This window comes from Ranitomeya imitator, chromosome 2 (genome assembly GCF_032444005.1).
Source record: "Ranitomeya imitator isolate aRanImi1 chromosome 2, aRanImi1.pri, whole genome shotgun sequence".
Classification (NCBI taxonomy): domain Eukaryota; kingdom Metazoa; phylum Chordata; class Amphibia; order Anura; family Dendrobatidae; genus Ranitomeya; species Ranitomeya imitator.
In genome coordinates, this window is record NC_091283.1 from 604,720,740 (window position 1) to 604,739,392 (window position 18,653).

Genomic DNA, 18,653 nt, shown 5'->3' on the forward strand with positions numbered 1-18,653 from the left:
CCCCATATGTTGGGGTAAACCCCTGTTTGGGCACACAGGAGAGCTCGGAAGGGAAGGAGCACTGTTTTACTTTTTCAACGCAGAATTGGCTGGAATTGAGATCGGACGCCATGTCGTGTTTGGAGAGCCCCTGATGTGCCGAAACAGTGGAAACCCCCCAATTATAACTGAAACCCTAATCTAAACACACCCCTAACCCTAATTCCAACGGTAACCCTAACCACACCTCTAACCCTGACACACCCCTAACCCTAATCCCAACCCTATTCCCAACTGTAAATGTAATCTAAACCCTAACCCTAACTTTAGCCCCAACCCTAACTGTAGCCCCAACCCTAACCCTAACCCTAGCCCTAACCCTAACCCTAGCCCTAACCCTAACCCTAGCCGTAACCCTAGCCCTAACCCTAGCCCTAACCCTAACCCTAACCCTAGCCCTAACCCTAGCCCTAACCCTAACCCTAGCCCTAACCCTAGCCCTAACCCTAACCCTAGCCCTAACCCTAGCCCTAACCCTAACCCTAATCCTAGCCCTAACCCTAGCCCTAATGGGAAAATGGAAATAAATACATTTTTTTTTATTTTTCCCTAACTAAGGGGGTGATGAAGGGGGGTTTGATTTACTTTTATAGCGAGTTTTTTAGCGGATTTTTATGATTGGCAGCCGTCACACACTGAAAGACCCTTTTTATTGCAAAAAATATTTTTTGCAATACCACATTTTGAGAGCTATAATTTTTCCATATTTTGGTCCACAGAGTCATGTGAGGTCTTGTTTTTTGCGGGACGAGTTGACGTTTTTATTGAAAACATTTTTGGGCACGTGACATTTTTTTATCGCTTTTTATTCCGATTTTTGTGAGGAAGAATGACCAAAAGCCAGCTATTCATGAATTTCTATTGGGGGAGGCGTTTATACCGTTCCGCGTTTGGTAAAATTGATAAATCAGTTTTATTCTTCGGGTCAGTACGATTACAGCGATACCTCATTTATATCATTTTTTTATGGTTTGGCGCTTTTATACGATAAAAACTATTTTACAGAAAAAATAATTATTTTTGCATCGCTTTATTCTCAGGACTATAACTTTTTTATTTTTTTGCTGATGATGCTGTATGGCAGCTCTTTTTTTGCGGGACAATATGACGCTTTCAGCGGTACCATGGTTATTTATATCTGTCCTTTTGATCGCGTGTTATTCCACTTTTTGTTCGGCGGTATGATAATAAAGCGTTGTTTTTTGCCTCGTTTTTTTTTTTTTTTTCTTACGGTGTTTACTGAAGGGGTTAACTAGTGGGACAGTTTTATAGGTCGGGTCGTTACGGACGTGGCGATACTAAATATGTGTACTTTTATTGTTTTTTTTTTTTTATTTAGATGAAGAAATGTATTTATGGGAATAATATATATATATTTTTTTCATTATTTTGGAATATTTTTTTTTATTTTTTTTACACATTTGGAAAATTTTTTTTTTACTTTTTTACTTTGTCCCAGGGGGGGACATCACAGATCAGTGATCTGACAGTTTGCACAGCACTCTGTCAGATCACTGATCTGACTTACAGCGCTGCAGCCTTCACAGTGCCTGCTCTAAGCAGGCTCTGTGAAGCCACCTCCCTCCCTGCAGGACCCGGATCCGCGGCCATCTTGGATCCGGGGCTCGAGCAAGGAGGGAGGTGAGGAGACCCTCGCAGCAACGCGATCACATCGCGTTGCTGCGGGGGGCTCAGGGAAGCCCGCAGGGAGCCCCCTCCCTGCGCGGTGCTTCCCTGTACCGCCGGCACATCGCGATCATCTTTGATCGCGGTGTGCCAGGGGTTAATGTGCCGGGGGCGGTCCGTGACCGCTCCTGGCACATAGTGCCGGATGTCAGCTGCGATAAGCAGCTGACACCCGGCCGCGATCGGCCGCGCTCCCCCCGTGAGCGCGGCCGATCGGCTATGACGTACTATCCCGTCCAGGGTCAGATAAGCCCAGGGCACCTCGACGGGATAGTACGTCTAAGGTCACAGAGGGGTTAAACAGTCCAGTCCAATAGTCTGACGTGGTGTAAAAACAAATTTGTCAATCATCTGCCTACTTACAAGTTCATACAAATATAATTCCACACTGTACTCATGAAATGCAACAAAATGTACTCACTTTAATTTCTTAATACTCTTTTCATTTAGTGGGATATGTAATATGATAGGATATATTCCTACACGAATCAGAGCGGAGAGACAGGAGAGTCCAAGCTCCAAAAGGCAGTGTGCATTCTGCATTATGAATAAAAGTTTACAAATATATCAGAACACTTATTCGTAGAACATTATTTTCTATTGATAAGTATAACAGCAGCGATTAACTCACCTGCTGGGCTACTGCTTCAACATTCTGCCTAGTAAAGTAGCAGCGTATGCTTTCGCCCTCCTTTTCCCCAATAATGTCCCCGCGCTGGTATCTTGTTGCATATTCCGCATCTGTCAAGCACTCTGAAATTAATGTGCAATTGTGAAATATTTTAAGTCTCATGATATTTGTCAACAATTTTTTAGTCTGAGCAACAAGAATCATTTAAATCCCCTTATCCCCTTTAGTAGTTAATTTACTCATAACAGCTTATGGGGCCATACTGTTGCTTGTACTGTATCTACAATATGGTGGGAAAAATTGGAAATTTAGGATATTCTATGCAGCCACCAAAATGTGCCTGACCTATATGTCAGATCCGGGGAAATGTAAACAATATACTAATGCGGAAATACGTGGCGAAGTAGATCTGTATGCATATTTCATACAGAAGCATTGAAATGTTTATTTCTGTTTGATTTGCAGTATGCCTAATAAGTTACTGCACCTTTTATAAGACAGTATGCAAAAAAACTGAATGCCAGATAATGAAACTGTGCAGATTTCTTCTTCTGCCTTGTCTGAACTAGTCTTTAGGCTGAATTTGTATGTCCGTTTTTCAAAGTCCCAATTGCCCAGAATCCCTATCCCCAAAAGAGCGCCCAGCCATTAAAATCCAGAGACTGCACTGATAATGTCTGATAATAATGCATTATCAGTACACTTTAAAATCCAAAAGTGGAGAAGTAACATCATGGTCACCTTGGGAGGTCAGGAGAAACTGATGATGAGAGACTGTAGGAATTAAAAAGGAAAAGAGAGACTGGTATGTCCTCTACAAATGTTGCATTGTGTTTAACCTAGGCAGTATATGTGCTGTGTATGTACATGCCATGTGAGTATGTGTAACAGTGTAACATACAGTGCATGCGTAACATTAAGTGTGTATGTACAGAGAGGAAATCTAATATCTATGGTGATCTAAAATGGGAAAAGTTCAATGAAATGCTTATCGCAGAATCCAGTGTTATTGAGAATAAGTATCATATACCAGTGTCACACTTCATGAAGTCTTTATTGGCACATAGTTTGTCACTCAAGATTCTTCCAAGAATTGAGGGGACCAAAAGGACAGGACGAGGAACTCCAATCTTGTGGTGAGTTACCAGAGTGTATGGCATTAGTGTTAAGCAGCTTCTTCCAAGTGAAGAACTTGGTTCTAAATGAAGAAAACGAATGTTTCATATATTTTATTAACAGATATACTATACAGTTGTGCTCAAAAGTCTACATACCCCAGCAGAATTTTTGCTTTCTTGACCTTTTTTCAGAGAATAGGAATGATAACACCAACATTTTTCTCCACTCATCTATAGTGGTTGGGTGAAGCCATTTATTGTCAAACAACGGTGTTTTTTTCTTTTTAAATCATAATGACAACCCAAAATATCCAAATGACCCTGATCAAAAGTTTCCATACCCTGGTGATTTTGGCCTGATAACATGCACAGTGTAGCGCCCACATCTCTGCCTGCAGTTCCTCTCTCCCTCCAGAGACATCAACGTACTCACCGCCAAGACTCCCGTCCTGCCCTTTCCTGGTCTGCAGCTTCCCGAGGTGCATGCACTCCTAGCAGGTCTCCAGCCACTGTGCTTAGAGCGCACGCGTGCACCCTTCCTCTTTCCTAAAGGGGCCACGCTCCTTCCTCTGAAGTGTCCCCAGCCGATTGCTGGAGGTCTCTTTCTATTTAAACCACCTCCTCCAACATGGAGGAGCTTGTGCAATGTTGTGAGTTTGTTCTTAACATGCTTATCTGTTCTCAGGTCCCTACACTTGTATCCGAGTCTGCTGCACTCACCAGTGCTCACTTCAACAGCAGCAGAGCCAGCTGCACCCTCCAGAGCTCGCCTCAATGGCAGCAGAGTCAGCTGCACCCGCCAGTGCTCACCTCAACGACAGCAGAGCCAACTGCACCCTCCAGTGCTCCCCTCAACGGCAGCCAAGCCAGCTGCACCTGCCAGTGCTCACATCAATGGCAGCTGAGACAGCTGCACCTGCCAGTGCTTACCTCAACGGTAGCTGAGCCAGCTGCACCCACCAGTGCACCTCTCAATGGCAGCAGAGCCAGCTGCACCCATTAGTGCTCATCTCAATGACAGCTGAGCCAGCTGCACCCACCAATGCTCACCTCTACAGTAGCCAAGCCAGCTGCACCCATCAGTGTTCATTCCTCCGTTAGACCATCCTGTCTGCACCTGCAGTTCCTGTGATCTTCTCTGCCTGTCTGCATCTGTTAAACATTTCCCCGGGCCATTCAAGCTATCCACTTCTAGGGGTCAGCCGTCATCTACCAAAGGTCAGGCCTGAGTAGCTCCCTTGTCTCTCCACGGATTGTGGTGTCATTGGTCAGATTGGGTGAGGCTCCTAGTCACGCCCCTTCAGGTCTTCCTTGGGCTTTGGCACAGCGGTTCCACCGCCCAACCCGTTACACACAGAAGTTGACACAAATGAGTTTGAATGGCTACTAAAGGTAACATCCTAACTTATGACCTGTTTGCTTGTAATCAGTGTGTGCATAAAAGCTGAGTGAGTTTCTGGGATCCAGACAAACTCTGACATCTTTCATCCAGCCACTGACGTTTCTTGATTGGGATTCATGGGGAAAGCAAAAGAATTGTCAACGAATTTATGGGAAAAGCTAGTTGAACTATATTAAACAGGAAAGGGATATAAAAAAGATAACCAAGGAATTGATAATGCCAGTCAGCAGTGTTCAAACTGTGATTAAAAAATGGAAAATCAGGGGGTCTGTAAAAACAAAATCACAGTCAGGTAGACCAACAAAAATATCATCTACAACTGCCAGGAAAATTGTTCGGGATGCAAAGAAATCTTACAAATAACATCAGCTGAAATACTGGACTCTCTGAAAACTAGCGAAATTGCTAATTCAAGATGCACAATAAAGAAGCACTTGAAGAAAAATGGACTGCATGGTCAGGTCTCCAGAAGAAAGCAATTACTTTGCAAATGCCACAAAGAATGTCACCTACAATACGCAAAACAGCACAGAGACAAGCCTCAAAACTTCTGAACGAGGTAATTTGGAGTGATGAGACTAAAATTTAACTTTTAGATCACAATCAAACGTTACATTTGTAGAAAGGCCAACAAGACCTATGATGAAAGGAACACAAGTCCTACTGTAAAGCACGGAGGTGGATTGCTGATGTTTTGGGGATGTGTGAGCTACAAAGGCACAGTAAACTTGGTCAAAGTTGAAGGAAAGATAAATGCAGCACGTTATCAACAAATACTGGAGGCAAATTTGCAATCATCAGCCCAGAAGCTGCACATGGGACGTGTTATGATCTGGTGGTTAGGACAAATAGTGGACCTGATAGTTAGAGCACCAGAAAAGACCTGATAGCACATTAGAACAGGACAAGCTCTGGGAAGTGGAACCTCTGCTGACCGCAATCCCTAATCCTATCACGCACACTAGAAATAGCCGTGGAGCGCTCTTATCATGACCTAGGCGCCTCGTCACAGCCTCAGAACTAGCTAGCCCTAGAGATAGGAAAAATAAGCCTATCTTGCCTCAGAGAAAATTCCCCAAAGGAAAAGGCAGCCCCCCACATATATTGACTGTGAGTAAGATGAAATCACAAACAGAGATTAAATAGATTTAGCAAAGAGAGGCCCGACTTACTAAACAGACAGAAGATAGGAAAGGTCACTTTACAGTCAGCAAAAAACCCTACAAAAAGCCACACAGAGAGTGCAGGGAAAAATACCATCCGCACCGACTAACGGAGCGGAGGCGCCCCTCTGCGTCCCAGAGCTTCCAGCAAGCAAGGCAAAATTCACATAAGCATGCTGGACAGAAAAAATAGCAAACAAGAAAAAAGCAAAGCGAAACTTAGCTTTTGCTGGAGGAAACAGGTAACCAGGAAGATCCAGGAGCGAACTAGACCAATGCTACAACATTGGCAGCTGGCATCGGACAAGGATCCAAGTGGAGTTAAATAGAGCAACCCACTAACGAATTAGCCTCGTCACCTGTAGAAGGAAACTCAGAAACACCCACAGGCATCAGAGAAAGTCCACGGACAGAACCAGCCGAAGTACCATTCATGACCACAGGAGGGAGCCCGAAAACAGAATTCACAACAGTACCCCCCCTTGAGGAGGGGTCACCGAACCCTCACGAGAGCCCCCAGGCCGACCAGGATAAGCCAAATGAAAGGCACGAACCAGATCGGCCGCATGAACATCATAGGCAAAAACCCAGGAATTATCCTCCTGAGCATAACCCTTCCACTTGACCAAGTACTGGAGTTTCCGTCTCGAAATACGAGAATCCAAAATCTTCTCCACCACATACTCCAACTCCCCCTCAACCAACACCGGAGCAGGAGGGTCAACGGATGGAACCACAGGCGCCACATATCTCCGCAACAACGACCTATGGAACACATTATGGATGGCAAAAGAATCTGGAAGGGCCAAACAAAATGACACAGGATTGATAACCTCAGAAATTTTATACGGACCAATGAAACGAGGCTTAAACTTAGGAGAGGAAACCTTCATAGGAACATAACGAGACGACAACCAAACTAAATCCCCAACACGAAGTCGGGGACCCACACAGCGCCGGCGGTTAGCGAAACGTTGAGCCTTCTCCTGGGACAATGTCAAATTGTCCACCACATGAGTCCAAATCTGCTGCAACCTATTCACCACAGTATCTACACCAGGACAGTCTGAAGACTCAACCTGCCCTGAAGAGAAACGAGGATGGAAACCAGAATTGTAGAAAAACGGCGAAACCAAAGTAGCCGAGCTGGCCCGATTATTAAGGGCAAACTCAGCCAACGGCAAAAAGGACACCCAATCATCCTGATCAGCAGAAACAAAGCATCTCAGATATGTTTCCAACGTCTGATTAGTTCGTTCGGTTTGGCCATTTGTCTGAGAATGGAAAGCTGAGGAAAAAGACAGATCAATGCCCATCCTAGCACAAAAGGATCGCCAGAACCTCAAAACAAATTGAGAACCTCTGTTCGAAACGATGTTCTCCGGAATGCCATGTAAACTAACCACATGCTGGAAAAACAATGGCACCAAATCAGAGGAGGAAGGCAATTTAGACAAGGGTACCAAATGGACCATCTTAGAAAAGCGATCACAAACCACCCAAATGACCGACATCTTTTGAGAGACGGGGAGATCCGAAATGAAATCCATAGAAATATGCGTCCAGGGCCTCTTCGGGACCGGCAAGGGCAAAAGCAACCCACTAGCACGAGAACAGCAGGGCTTAGCCCGAGCACAAGTGCCACAGGACTGCACAAAAGAACGCACATCCCGTGACAAAGAAGGCCACCAAAAGGATCTAGCCACCAAATCTCTGGTACCAAAGATTCCAGGATGCCCAGCCAACACTGAACAATGAAGCTCAGAGATAACTCTGCTAGTCCATTTATCAGGGACAAACAGTTTCTCTGCTGGGCAACGGTCAGGTCTATCAGCCTGAAATTTTTGCAGCACCCGCCGCAAATCAGGGGAGATGGCAGACAAAATTATCCCCTCTTTGAGAATACCTGCCGGCTCAGAAACACCCGGAGAGTCAGGCACAAGACTCCTTGACAGGGCATCAGCCTTCACATTCTTAGAGCCCGGAAGGTACGAAACCACAAAATCAAAACGGGAGAAAAATAACGCCCATTGAGCCTGTCTCGGATTCAACCGTTTGGCAGACTCAAGATAAGTCAAATTTTTGTGATCTGTCAAGACCACCACACGATGCTTGGCTCCTTCCAGCCAATGACGCCACTCCTCGAATGCCCACTTCATGGCCAACAATTCTCGATTACCAACATCATAATTGCGCTCAGCAGGCGAAAACTTTCTAGAAAAGAAAGCACATGGCTTCATTCCCGAGCCATCAGAACTTCTTTGCGACAAAACAGCCCCTGCTCCAATCTCAGAGGCATCAACCTCAACCTGAAACGGGAGCGAAACATCTGGCTGGCACAACACAGGGGCAGAAGAAAAACGACGCTTCAATTCCTGAAAAGCATCCACGGCCGCAGAAGACCAATTGACCACATCAGCACCCTTCTTGGTCAAATCAGTCAATGGTTTAGCAACACTAGAAAAATTAGCGATGAAGCGACGATAAAAATTAGCAATGCCCAGGAACTTTTGCAGGCTCTTCACAGATGTCGGCTGAGTCCAATCATGAATGGCCTGGACTTTAACAGGGTCCATCTCGACAGTAGAAGGGGAAAAAATGAACCCCAAAAATGAAACCCTCTGAACTCCAAAGAGACACTTTGACCCCTTCACAAACAAGGAATTAGCACGAAGGACCTGGAACACCATTCTGACCTGCTTCACATGAGACTCCCAATCATCGGAAAAGGCCAAAATATCATCCAAATACACAATCAGGAATTTATCCAGGTACTCTCGGAAGATGTCATGCATAAAGGACTGAAATACTGATGGAGCATTGGAAAGCCCGAGTGGCATCACCAGGTACTCAAAATGGCCATCGGGCGTATTAAATGCTGTTTTCCATTCATCGCCCCGTTTAATACGCACAAGATTATACGCCCCTCGAAGGTCTATCTTGGTAAACCAAGTAGCCCCTTTAATACGAGCAAACAAGTCAGACAGCAACGGCAAAGGATACTGAAATTTGACAGTAATTTTATTAAGAAGGCGGTAATCAATACAAGGTCTCAAAGAACCATCCTTCTTGGCCACAAAAAAGAACCCTGCTCCCAACGGTGATGACGATGGGCGAATATGGCCTTTCTCCAAGGATTCCTTTATATAACTCCGCATAGCGGCGTGCTCAGGCACCGATAAATTGAACAATCGGCCCTTAGGAAACTTACTACCAGGAATCAAATTAATTGCACAATCGCAATCCCTATGAGGAGGTAGGGCACCGGCTTTGGGCTCATCAAATACATCCTGATAATCCGACAAAAACTCCGGAACCTCAGAAGGAGTAGAAGACGAAATTGACAAAAATGGAACATCACCATGTACCCCCTGGCAACCCCAGCTGGACTCAGACATAGATTTCCAGTCCAATACTGGATTATGGACCTGTAGCCATGGTAACCCTAAAACGACCACATCATGCAGATTATGTAACACCAAAAAACGGATATCCTCCTGATGTGCAGGAGCCATGCACATGGTCAATTGGGTCCAGTACTGAGGCTTATTCTTGGCCAAAGGCGTAGCATCAATTCCTCTCAATGGAATAGGATGCTGCAAGGGCTCCAAGAAAAAACCACAGCGCCTAGCATACTCCAAATCCATCAAATTCAGGGCAGCGCCTGAATCCACAAATGCCATAACAGAGTAGGAAGACAAAGAACAAATCAGAGTAACGGACAATAGAAATTTTGACTGTACCGTACCAATGGTGGCAGACCTAGCGAATCGCTTAGTGCGCTTAGGACAATCGGAGATAGCATGAGAGGAATCCCCACAGTAAAAACACAGCCCATTCCGACGTCTGTGTTCCTGCCGTTCAGCTCTGGTCAAAGTCCTATCACACTGCATAGGCTCAGGCCCATGCTCAGATAGTACCGCCAAATGGTGCACAGTTTTACACTCACGCAAGCGCCGATCGATCTGAATAGCCAAAGACATAGACTCATTCAGACCAGCAGGCATAGGAAATCCCACCATGACATCTTTAAGGGCTTCAGAGAGACCCTTTCTGAAGATTGCTGCCAGGGCACATTCATTCCACTGAGTGAGCACAGACCACTTTCTAAACTTCTGACAATATATCTCTGCTTCATCCTGACCCTGACACAGAGCCAACAGTGTTTTCTCAGCATGCTCTACAGAGTTAGGTTCGTCATAAAGCAATCCGAGCGCCAGGAAAAACGCATCCACATCACGCAATGCCGGATCTCCTGGCGCAAGGAAAAATGCCCAGTCTTGAGGGTTACTACGTAACAAAGAAATAATGATCCTTACTTGTTGAGCAGGATCACCTGAGGAGCGAGGTTTCAAAGCTAGAAACAATTTACAATTATTTTTGAAATTCAAAAAACTTAGATCTATCACCAAAAAATAAATCAGGAATTGGAATCTTAGGCTCTGACATCGGATTCTGAACCACAAAATCTTGGATGTTTTGTACCCTTGTAGTGAGATTATCCATCCAAGAGGACAGACCTTGAATGTCCATGTCCACACCTGTGTTCTGAACCACCCAGAGGTAAAGGGTAAAAGTGAGACAGAACACGCTGCAAAGAAAAAAAAATGGTCTCAGAGCTTCACTTATCCCTCTATTGAGATGCATCAATACTTTTTGCCAGCTGTACTGTTATGATCTGGTGGTTAGGACAAATAGTGGACCTGGTAGTTAGAGCACCAGAAAAGACCTGATAGCACATTAGAACAGGACAAGCTCTGGGAAGTGGAACCTCTGCTGACCGCAATCCCTAATCCTATCACGCACACTAGAAATAGCCGTGGAGCGCTCCTATCATGACCTAGCTGCCTCGTCACAGCCTCAGAACTAGCTAGCCCTAGAGATAGGAAAAATAAGCCTATCTTGCCTCAGAGAAAATTCCCCAAAGGAAAAGGCAGCCCCCCACATATATTGACTGTGAGTAAGATGAAATCACAAACACAGAGATGAAATAGATTTAGCAAAGAGAGGCCCGACTTACTAAACAGACAGAAGATAGGAAAGGTCACTTTGCAGTCAGCAAAAAACCCTACAAAAAGCCACACAGAGAGTGCAGGGAAAAATACCATCCGCACCGACTAACGGAGCGGAGGCGCCCCTCTGCGTCCCAGAGCTTCCAGCAAGCAAGGCAAAATTCACATAAGCATGCTGGACAGAAAAAATAGCAAACAAGAAAAAAGCAAAGCGAAACTTAGCTTTTGCTGGAGGAAACAGGTAACCAGGAAGATCCAGGAGCGAACTAGACCAATGCTACAACATTGGCAGCTGGCATCGGACAAGGATCCAAGTGGAGTTAAATAGAGCAGCCCACTAACGAATTAGCCTCTTCACCTGTAGAAGGAAACTCAGAAACACCCACAGGCATCAGAGAAAGTCCACGGACAGAACCAGCCGAAGTACCATTCATGACCACAGGAGGGAGCCCGAAAACAGAGTTCACAACAGGGACGTACTTGGACGTTCCAACATGACAACGATCCAAAACACAAAGCCAAGTTGGTCTGTCATAGGCTACAGCAGAACAAAGTGAAGGTTCTGGAATGGCCATCTCAGTCTCCTAACCTCAATATCATTGAGCCACTCTGGGGAGATTTCAAGTGCGCAGTTCATGCTAGACAGCCCAGGAATTTACAGGAACTGGAGGCATTTTTCCAAGAAGAGTGCACAGCTTTTCCATCTGAGAAAATAAAGGACCTCATCCAAAACTACCACAAAAGACTTCAAGTTGTCATTGATGTTAGAGGTTGTATTAAGAAATAGGGTATGTGAACTTTTAATCAGGATCATTTGGATGTTTTCGTTTGTCATTATGATTTAAAAAGAGAAAACACAGTAGTTTGACAATAAATGGCTTCACCCAACCACTAACCATGAGTGGAAAAAAAGGTTTGGTGTTATCATTCATATTCTCTGAAAAAAGGCCAAGAAAGCAAATATTCTGCCCGGGTAAGAAAATTTTTGAGCACAACTGTATGTAGAAAAGCAATCACATTTCTATAATGCTAGTTCTATAAACATTAGTATTATGTGATGACTACGAGGAAACTGAAGTATGGATGTGTGTGGAACAAAAATGTATTAAGGCCTCCTGGAATAACCCGTTCAGCTGTCCAATATGTTTAATTTTTGAGTTTGTGAGTACACAAACACAACAATAGGGGCTCTCAGCTGTTACTTTCTGGTGTAACACATTTCCCTACCTATTTTATCACAGGAGAGAGTGTTTCTGTTCATCTCCAGCCCAATGAGATCATAATATATAAAGTCAGTGACATAGCTCTATTTGCCACTGAATTTATATGGCAATGTAGCCTTTTATACATGACTTCAAACACTCCCTGGTGATAGATTGTGGTCTGATAGCTATAAAATCAAACCTCCTAACTTAACTATCCACTATATTCTTACAGAGAACTGGGACATTTAGATCCATATGAATTTGCAAGCTGACAGTACTAGGGGTATGATATGGATTATGGTAATCATTTATTTTAATTTTTAAAGGATTATTCCCCTTTCTGCATTTCATGGCAGGTATGGGAATAAATGATTCTAGGGTCCGGCTACCAGGGGAAAGTTTATGAAAATGGCCAAGTGCTGCTGAACTATTCTGTTTGTGTAAAGCCCATGGAATTGAAAGAGTGTTACAGAAACAGCATTGCAAAGCTGCACTTTTAGTATTTGTAGCGTTTGTCTGAGGCCACGGGCTCAAAGGACAGACTTGGCACAAGCCACTCCAACTGGCAGATTCTAGAGAAACTCAACACCATTTAACTCCTAAACAGAGATCTAGACTTACAACAGGATCCAGTGGATTGCTACCTACAGGAGGACTGCCGTCCGGCGATGCGTAGGATGTTGCATAAAAGGACAAAATCAGGATCCATAAGAATAGTCACAAAACATAAGCTGAGGTCAAAACAAGTAGCAATGAAACAACAAGGAAATAACAGCAGGACAGAACCAGAGAAGCACAAGACTAAATCTGGCAGCTTCCAGCAGTAAGCTGGAATCTAAAGTAGGGTGTGGGCGCTCCAATCAGCTAGCACAGGGAGCTGATAACTCCAGTTGGATAGCACACAAACCCATCCTACCAGACTTCATGGCACTACAGGTCCTAGCCACACAAATCTAAGTGGCTAGACAGAGCCGGTGCCATGTAGAGCTAGTTCCAACGTCTCTTCTATCACCAGCGCTGCCTGCAAAATGAATATGGCGGCACCTGACAACATGAGCAGATGTTGCAGGAGCAGGTCCTGATGGAGATGTGACAGTATTACTCTCACAATTCCCATGCATCTCCTTGTTCTTATGCAAACAGCTTAGCGCAGCTGTGCTTGGCTGGTTTCATAACACCACCTATGGTAACCGAGACCTACAAGCAGCTACTTTGAGACGGGACTAACCCTTTAACAAAATTATAGCACAATCCAAAGCCCTCTAGGGTCCACCACAGATGTGAATATTTTCTGTTTCTAACAATGCAATCCTCATTGTATGGGGCAAATTAAATATCCATTTCTAATGTTACAACCTTCATTGCTTGAGTCTAGTCTGTAAGAACACGCGTGTCAGTGCGACCTTAAAATCCACAGTTGAAACATTAGAAAGCGACTTTTTATAACTTTAAAAAAACTCCATGTAAACAAATCCAAACTATTTAATGAAAGCATAAAAATGGAAACAAATGAAAAGAAAAATGTAAGAGCCACCTATTCATTACTTTACATAAGAAGAAAAGAAAAACCACAACTCGGTTCAAGCATGTAGCGTGGTAGGGTTCAGCCTTTGTTCAGCTTGTGTTTTTACTGTGGCTTTTTATACTTTGTCACCCCTGTGAACACACTAGCTAAACAAAGGTGAATTCAGCTTCTGTGTCTCATGTACAATTATATCCTTTAGTCAGTTCTTTAGTTATTTTTGTGTTTCAGCATGATAGCAGTACTATGTATAGTAAAGTAAATAAAAAACCATAACTCCACAGTTTCACTATGGAAATAATGATACTATTTAGTATGTAGCTGTGTTGTAACTGGAGACCATAAAAAAAACAATCATTAACTGTACCTTCACATCTACACGTGCCACAGTTTAGAGATGTCCAGAGTAAGTGAGAACTACAACGATCTGTGCTGATGATTCGTACATGCTTTTTAGGCTGGGGAAATAAAGAGATATATCTAAGAAGAAATTAAAGGAAAAATAAAGCCATTTGGAAAAAAAGAAGTAAAGAGAAGTAAATAGTTTAATTCATATTTAAATCTAATGTCACAAGTTTATCATACTCATAGCATAAACTAAAGAAAAAGATGTATTGATTTTTATAACTACAATAATGATTCTTCTGAGTTTTATATAAATATTGGGACCATGAAGTAAAGGAAAGACAAATAATCTCGAAAGATTATAAAATTAAGATTATTGTTATATGCAAATGTATGTCTTTTGGATGTTAAAACTCACAAGATCGCCAATCAGAGCTTTTGTTATTTTTTCTTACAAATATATTTACACTCATAAAAGTATCTGTAAGTGGGCAAAAAGAAAGATGTAGCGTAGTCCTTTGATCCCAAACTTTGCTCCCAGGTTGAGGATGGCGCAGTGACAGGACTAGACACAGCAAGATTAACTTGAAACTGGTCATCACAGGTTGAGGCAGGCAATCATAGTGGTTACAGTTTCTTTATGGCTACACAAGGTTAATGGTTACAAAACCGTGTTGGCACAAGTCTTATTGTCTCAAGCCATATGAAACTCAAAATTCAGAAGAATCAGGCAACAGTTTACTCCCTGCTGTAATGACACCTAAGGTGTCACTGGCACTGCCCAGGGGGTCGCTATCAGGGGGCATGTGAATGTGCGCAGGGAGTGCAGGCAGAAAGAAACACAGTGCACAAGGACCTTAGACTAGTGTAGTGAGCACAGGACCTGGCACTGAGCGATCACGTGACCAGGTGACGGAGCCACAGCACGTGAGTGCAGGGAATGACACTGAGCATGCAGAGCACAGGGCAAAGACAGTAAACGTGGTAAAGGAGAGCCGAGAGTCAGAAGCCAGACGAACGCGTAGTACCTAGGGACAAGACAAAGAGTAAAAGGGGACAAGCCAAGTGGGTCAGATAACCAGGAGAGACAGAGCAGTACAAAAGCAGGATACAGAGGCAGAAGTCATGGGACAAACCAAATCATACACAGCAAGGCACACAACCACAGAGGCACATGTTTAAAGACGAGTCACCTGGCTCAGCAACCACTAACTGAGTATCGGAAGTATCACCGACACTAAATGCAGGTACTGCCAACATTAAGTAGCGGCCCCAAAACCAAAGAGAGGCAGACTGAATTAACCCTGACCTGACCAGGATGGAGGCGGAACCATTATTTCCAGAGTCATGACAGTACCCCCTCTCAACGGGGGGCCACCGGACCCCCAGGTTTCCCAGGAAACCAGGCATGAAAGGAGGGCACCAGATGATCAGCATGAACTGATCGGGCAGGAACCCAGGATTGGTCCTCAGGACCATACCCCTTCCAGTGCACAAGATACTGGAGGGAATGATGGACCAACCGGGAATCCACGATGCGCTCCACCTCGAACTCCTGACTATCCACCAACACAGGTGTGAGGGACCCAATGTTGCTTCTTCCACAGCCCCCAATGGTTTCAGCAGGGCCCTATGGAATACATTGAGTATCTTAAAAGGCGCTGGAAGACGCAAACGAAACGCCACTGGATTAACCACCTCTTGATCTCATAAGGTCCAATAAACTTAAGCCCCAATTTAGCCGAAGGAACCTTAAGTTTAATGTTCCTAGTGGACAGCCACACTTTATCCCCAATCCAAAGGGTGGGTCCCACAGTCTGTCTCCTGTCTGCAAAAAGCTTAAATTTCCTCTGAGCCTCCCCAATATTTTGGACCTCCTTCCATAAATTCCCCAACTGCTGTACAGCAATATCAGTCCCCGGGCAACCGGAGTCCAGGCAAGAAAACTCACCAAAGTGTGGATTAAATCCATGGTTACAGAAGAAAGGGGAGTTACCTGTGGAGTGGTTAACCCCTTAGTGACGGAGCCAAATTTTTAAAATCTGACCAGTATCACTTTATGTGATAATAATTCTGGAACACTTCAACATATCCCAGTGATTTTGAGATTGTTTTTTCGTGATACATTATACTTTAATATAATGGTAAATTTAGGTCGATATGTTTTGTGTTTATTTATAAAAAATATTAGAAATATGTGAAAAATGTTAAAAAATTAGCAATTTTCTAACTTTGAAAGATTATCCCTTTAATCCAGATAGTCATACCGCAGAAAAACACTAATAAATAACATTTGCATTATGTATGCTTTACATCAGCACCATTTGTAAAATGTTATTTTATTTTGTTAGCATTTTAGGAGGTTTAAAAATGTAGCAGCAATTTTTCATTTTTTCAAGGAAATTTACAAAATTTAATTTTTTAGGGACCTATCCATATTTGAAGTGCCTTTAGGGGTCCCATATATTGGGAAACCCCCAAAAGTTATACCATTTTAAAAACAGCACCCCCTGACATATTGAAAACTGCTGTCAAGTCGTTTATTAACCCTTCAGGTGATTTTCAGGAATTAATGCAAAGTGGCATGATAGAAATGAAAAAGTGTATTTTTGCCACATAAATGCCTTTAACATCTGATCAGATGTCTACAGCCGTCAGACTCTAAGGCCGCTATTTGGTCATGAATTGCCATCGCAAACATCAGGACCACACAATCATGATCTGAGGGCACCATTTGGCATAAAGAGGAAGCCCCCACACTCTGTTAACCATTTATATGAAGTAGTCACTATTGACAGCAGCATCTAAGGGGTTAAACAGATTTGGACGGTGCAAACACTGATCATGGCTGATGAAGCAAGTTGTCAGCTATAGTGTACAGCCGACAACTGCTGGATTGTCACCTATATGGGGAGGCTATTCTCTTATATCTCAGGTCAGTTAAAAGACGTATCGGCGGTCATTAAGGGGTTAAAATGGTTATTAAACTCAAATTCTGCTAAAGGTATGGCATCGGACCAGTCCTCTTGACTGGAAGCGGCTTGGCAGTGCAAAATCTGTTCTAACGATTGATTGATTGGTCAGTTCGGTCTGACCATTGGTCTCTGGATGGTAAGCCGACGAGAAAGACAACTCAATAACCAACCTTTTACAGTATTTGAATATCCACAAAAATTTAAAATAACCAATATATTTCATTTAACTTCACAATTGTGTTCCACTTGTTGATTCTTCACCAAAATGTACATTTGGTATCTTTATGTTTGAAGCATAATATGTGGGAAAAGGTTGAAAAGTTCCAGGGGGCCGAATACTTTCGCAAGGCACTGTACATATAATATATGTATAAAGTATGCGCTGCATAAATACTCTCTGATCCATGCAATTGCTTGTCATTTCTTTTACTACTCACCATGCGTGGCATCCCATTTTGCCAAGTCATGTGCTGTATAGATGTTATTAATTGCTGCTGAGCTCTGCAATATAAGAACACAGCCAATCAAATACAAGCAACATTTAGGGAAAGTTTATTATTAAAATAGAATTTAACAGTTCAAAGTTTAGAACTTAGAAGGGACCCTCTTAGTACCTTTGGAGCACAGAATGGAAAAGGTGGAGAAAATATTTTTTTAAACTTTCTACACCCACAAGAAACTCAGATGACACTCGTACCACACTCTGATCAATAACTGATTAGAATAATCAATCCATTTTTCTCATATGTGGAAAAATTGGACAGTTTAGGTAAACAAGCCATTTTATGTATTGTGAATCTGAATTTAAAATTTTAAAACATTTAAAACTCTGGCCCTGATTCATTAAGAGTGGCATTTTGTGCATCAGTCTTCATCAAGTGTGCAATGGAGTAAGATATGTAAAATTTATTATCAGGCACTTAATGAATGATAATAATAATAATCTTTATTTTTATATAGCGCTAACATATTCCGCAGCGCTTTACAGTTTTGCACACATTATCATCACTGTCCCCGATTGGGCTCACAATCTAGAATTCCTATCAGTATGTCTTTGGAATGTGGGAGGAAACCGGAGTGCCCGGAGGAAACCCACGCAAACACGGAGAGAACATACAAACTCTTTGCAGATGTTGTCCTGGGTGGGATTAGACCCCAGGGTGGGATTAGACCCCAGCGCTGCAAGGCTGCTGTGCTAACCACTGCGCCACCGTGCTGCCCTAATGATAATTACATCAGGCTCCTAATGAATTTAGTGCATCTTTTAGCTTCTGTATGCACTTGCAAGATATGTATTAGTACATTTTGGCCATAATTTATGCAGGTTTCTGGCCTGGACTGGTGTGAACACTGGCAAAAACTGCTTGATGAATCAGTCCCATAATGTGTTTTGTTTTTCTTTTGATTAACTGTTGAGTTGATGTTAAGACTTTAACAGAGAGAACAAATAAGCTCAAATTTTAAAATTAAGGTATAACAAAAAACATGAATAGCTTTGGTAGCCATAACTCCTACTAGATACTATGGTATACTGTATAGTTGAGAGAGAACCCTG

The 18,653-nt window shown here is 43.2% G+C and overlaps 1 protein-coding gene across 2 annotated transcripts in view; it reads right to left on the bottom strand.

Annotated features, from left to right (window-relative positions):
* CARD14 (caspase recruitment domain family member 14) overlaps positions 1-18,653 on the bottom strand; it is a 152,673-nt gene that overhangs the window by 8,088 nt on the left and 125,932 nt on the right. For both annotated transcript variants that reach the window (XM_069752427.1, XM_069752426.1), the window contains exons 16-20: positions 17,536-17,599; positions 14,146-14,236; positions 3,387-3,554; positions 2,357-2,478; positions 2,147-2,262 (exon numbers count right to left, since the gene is read on the bottom strand). In XM_069752427.1, coding sequence (XP_069608528.1) covers positions 2,147-2,262; positions 2,357-2,478; positions 3,387-3,554; positions 14,146-14,236; positions 17,536-17,599 — 561 coding nt within the window. The remainder of the gene's footprint in view (positions 1-2,146; positions 2,263-2,356; positions 2,479-3,386; positions 3,555-14,145; positions 14,237-17,535; positions 17,600-18,653) is intronic.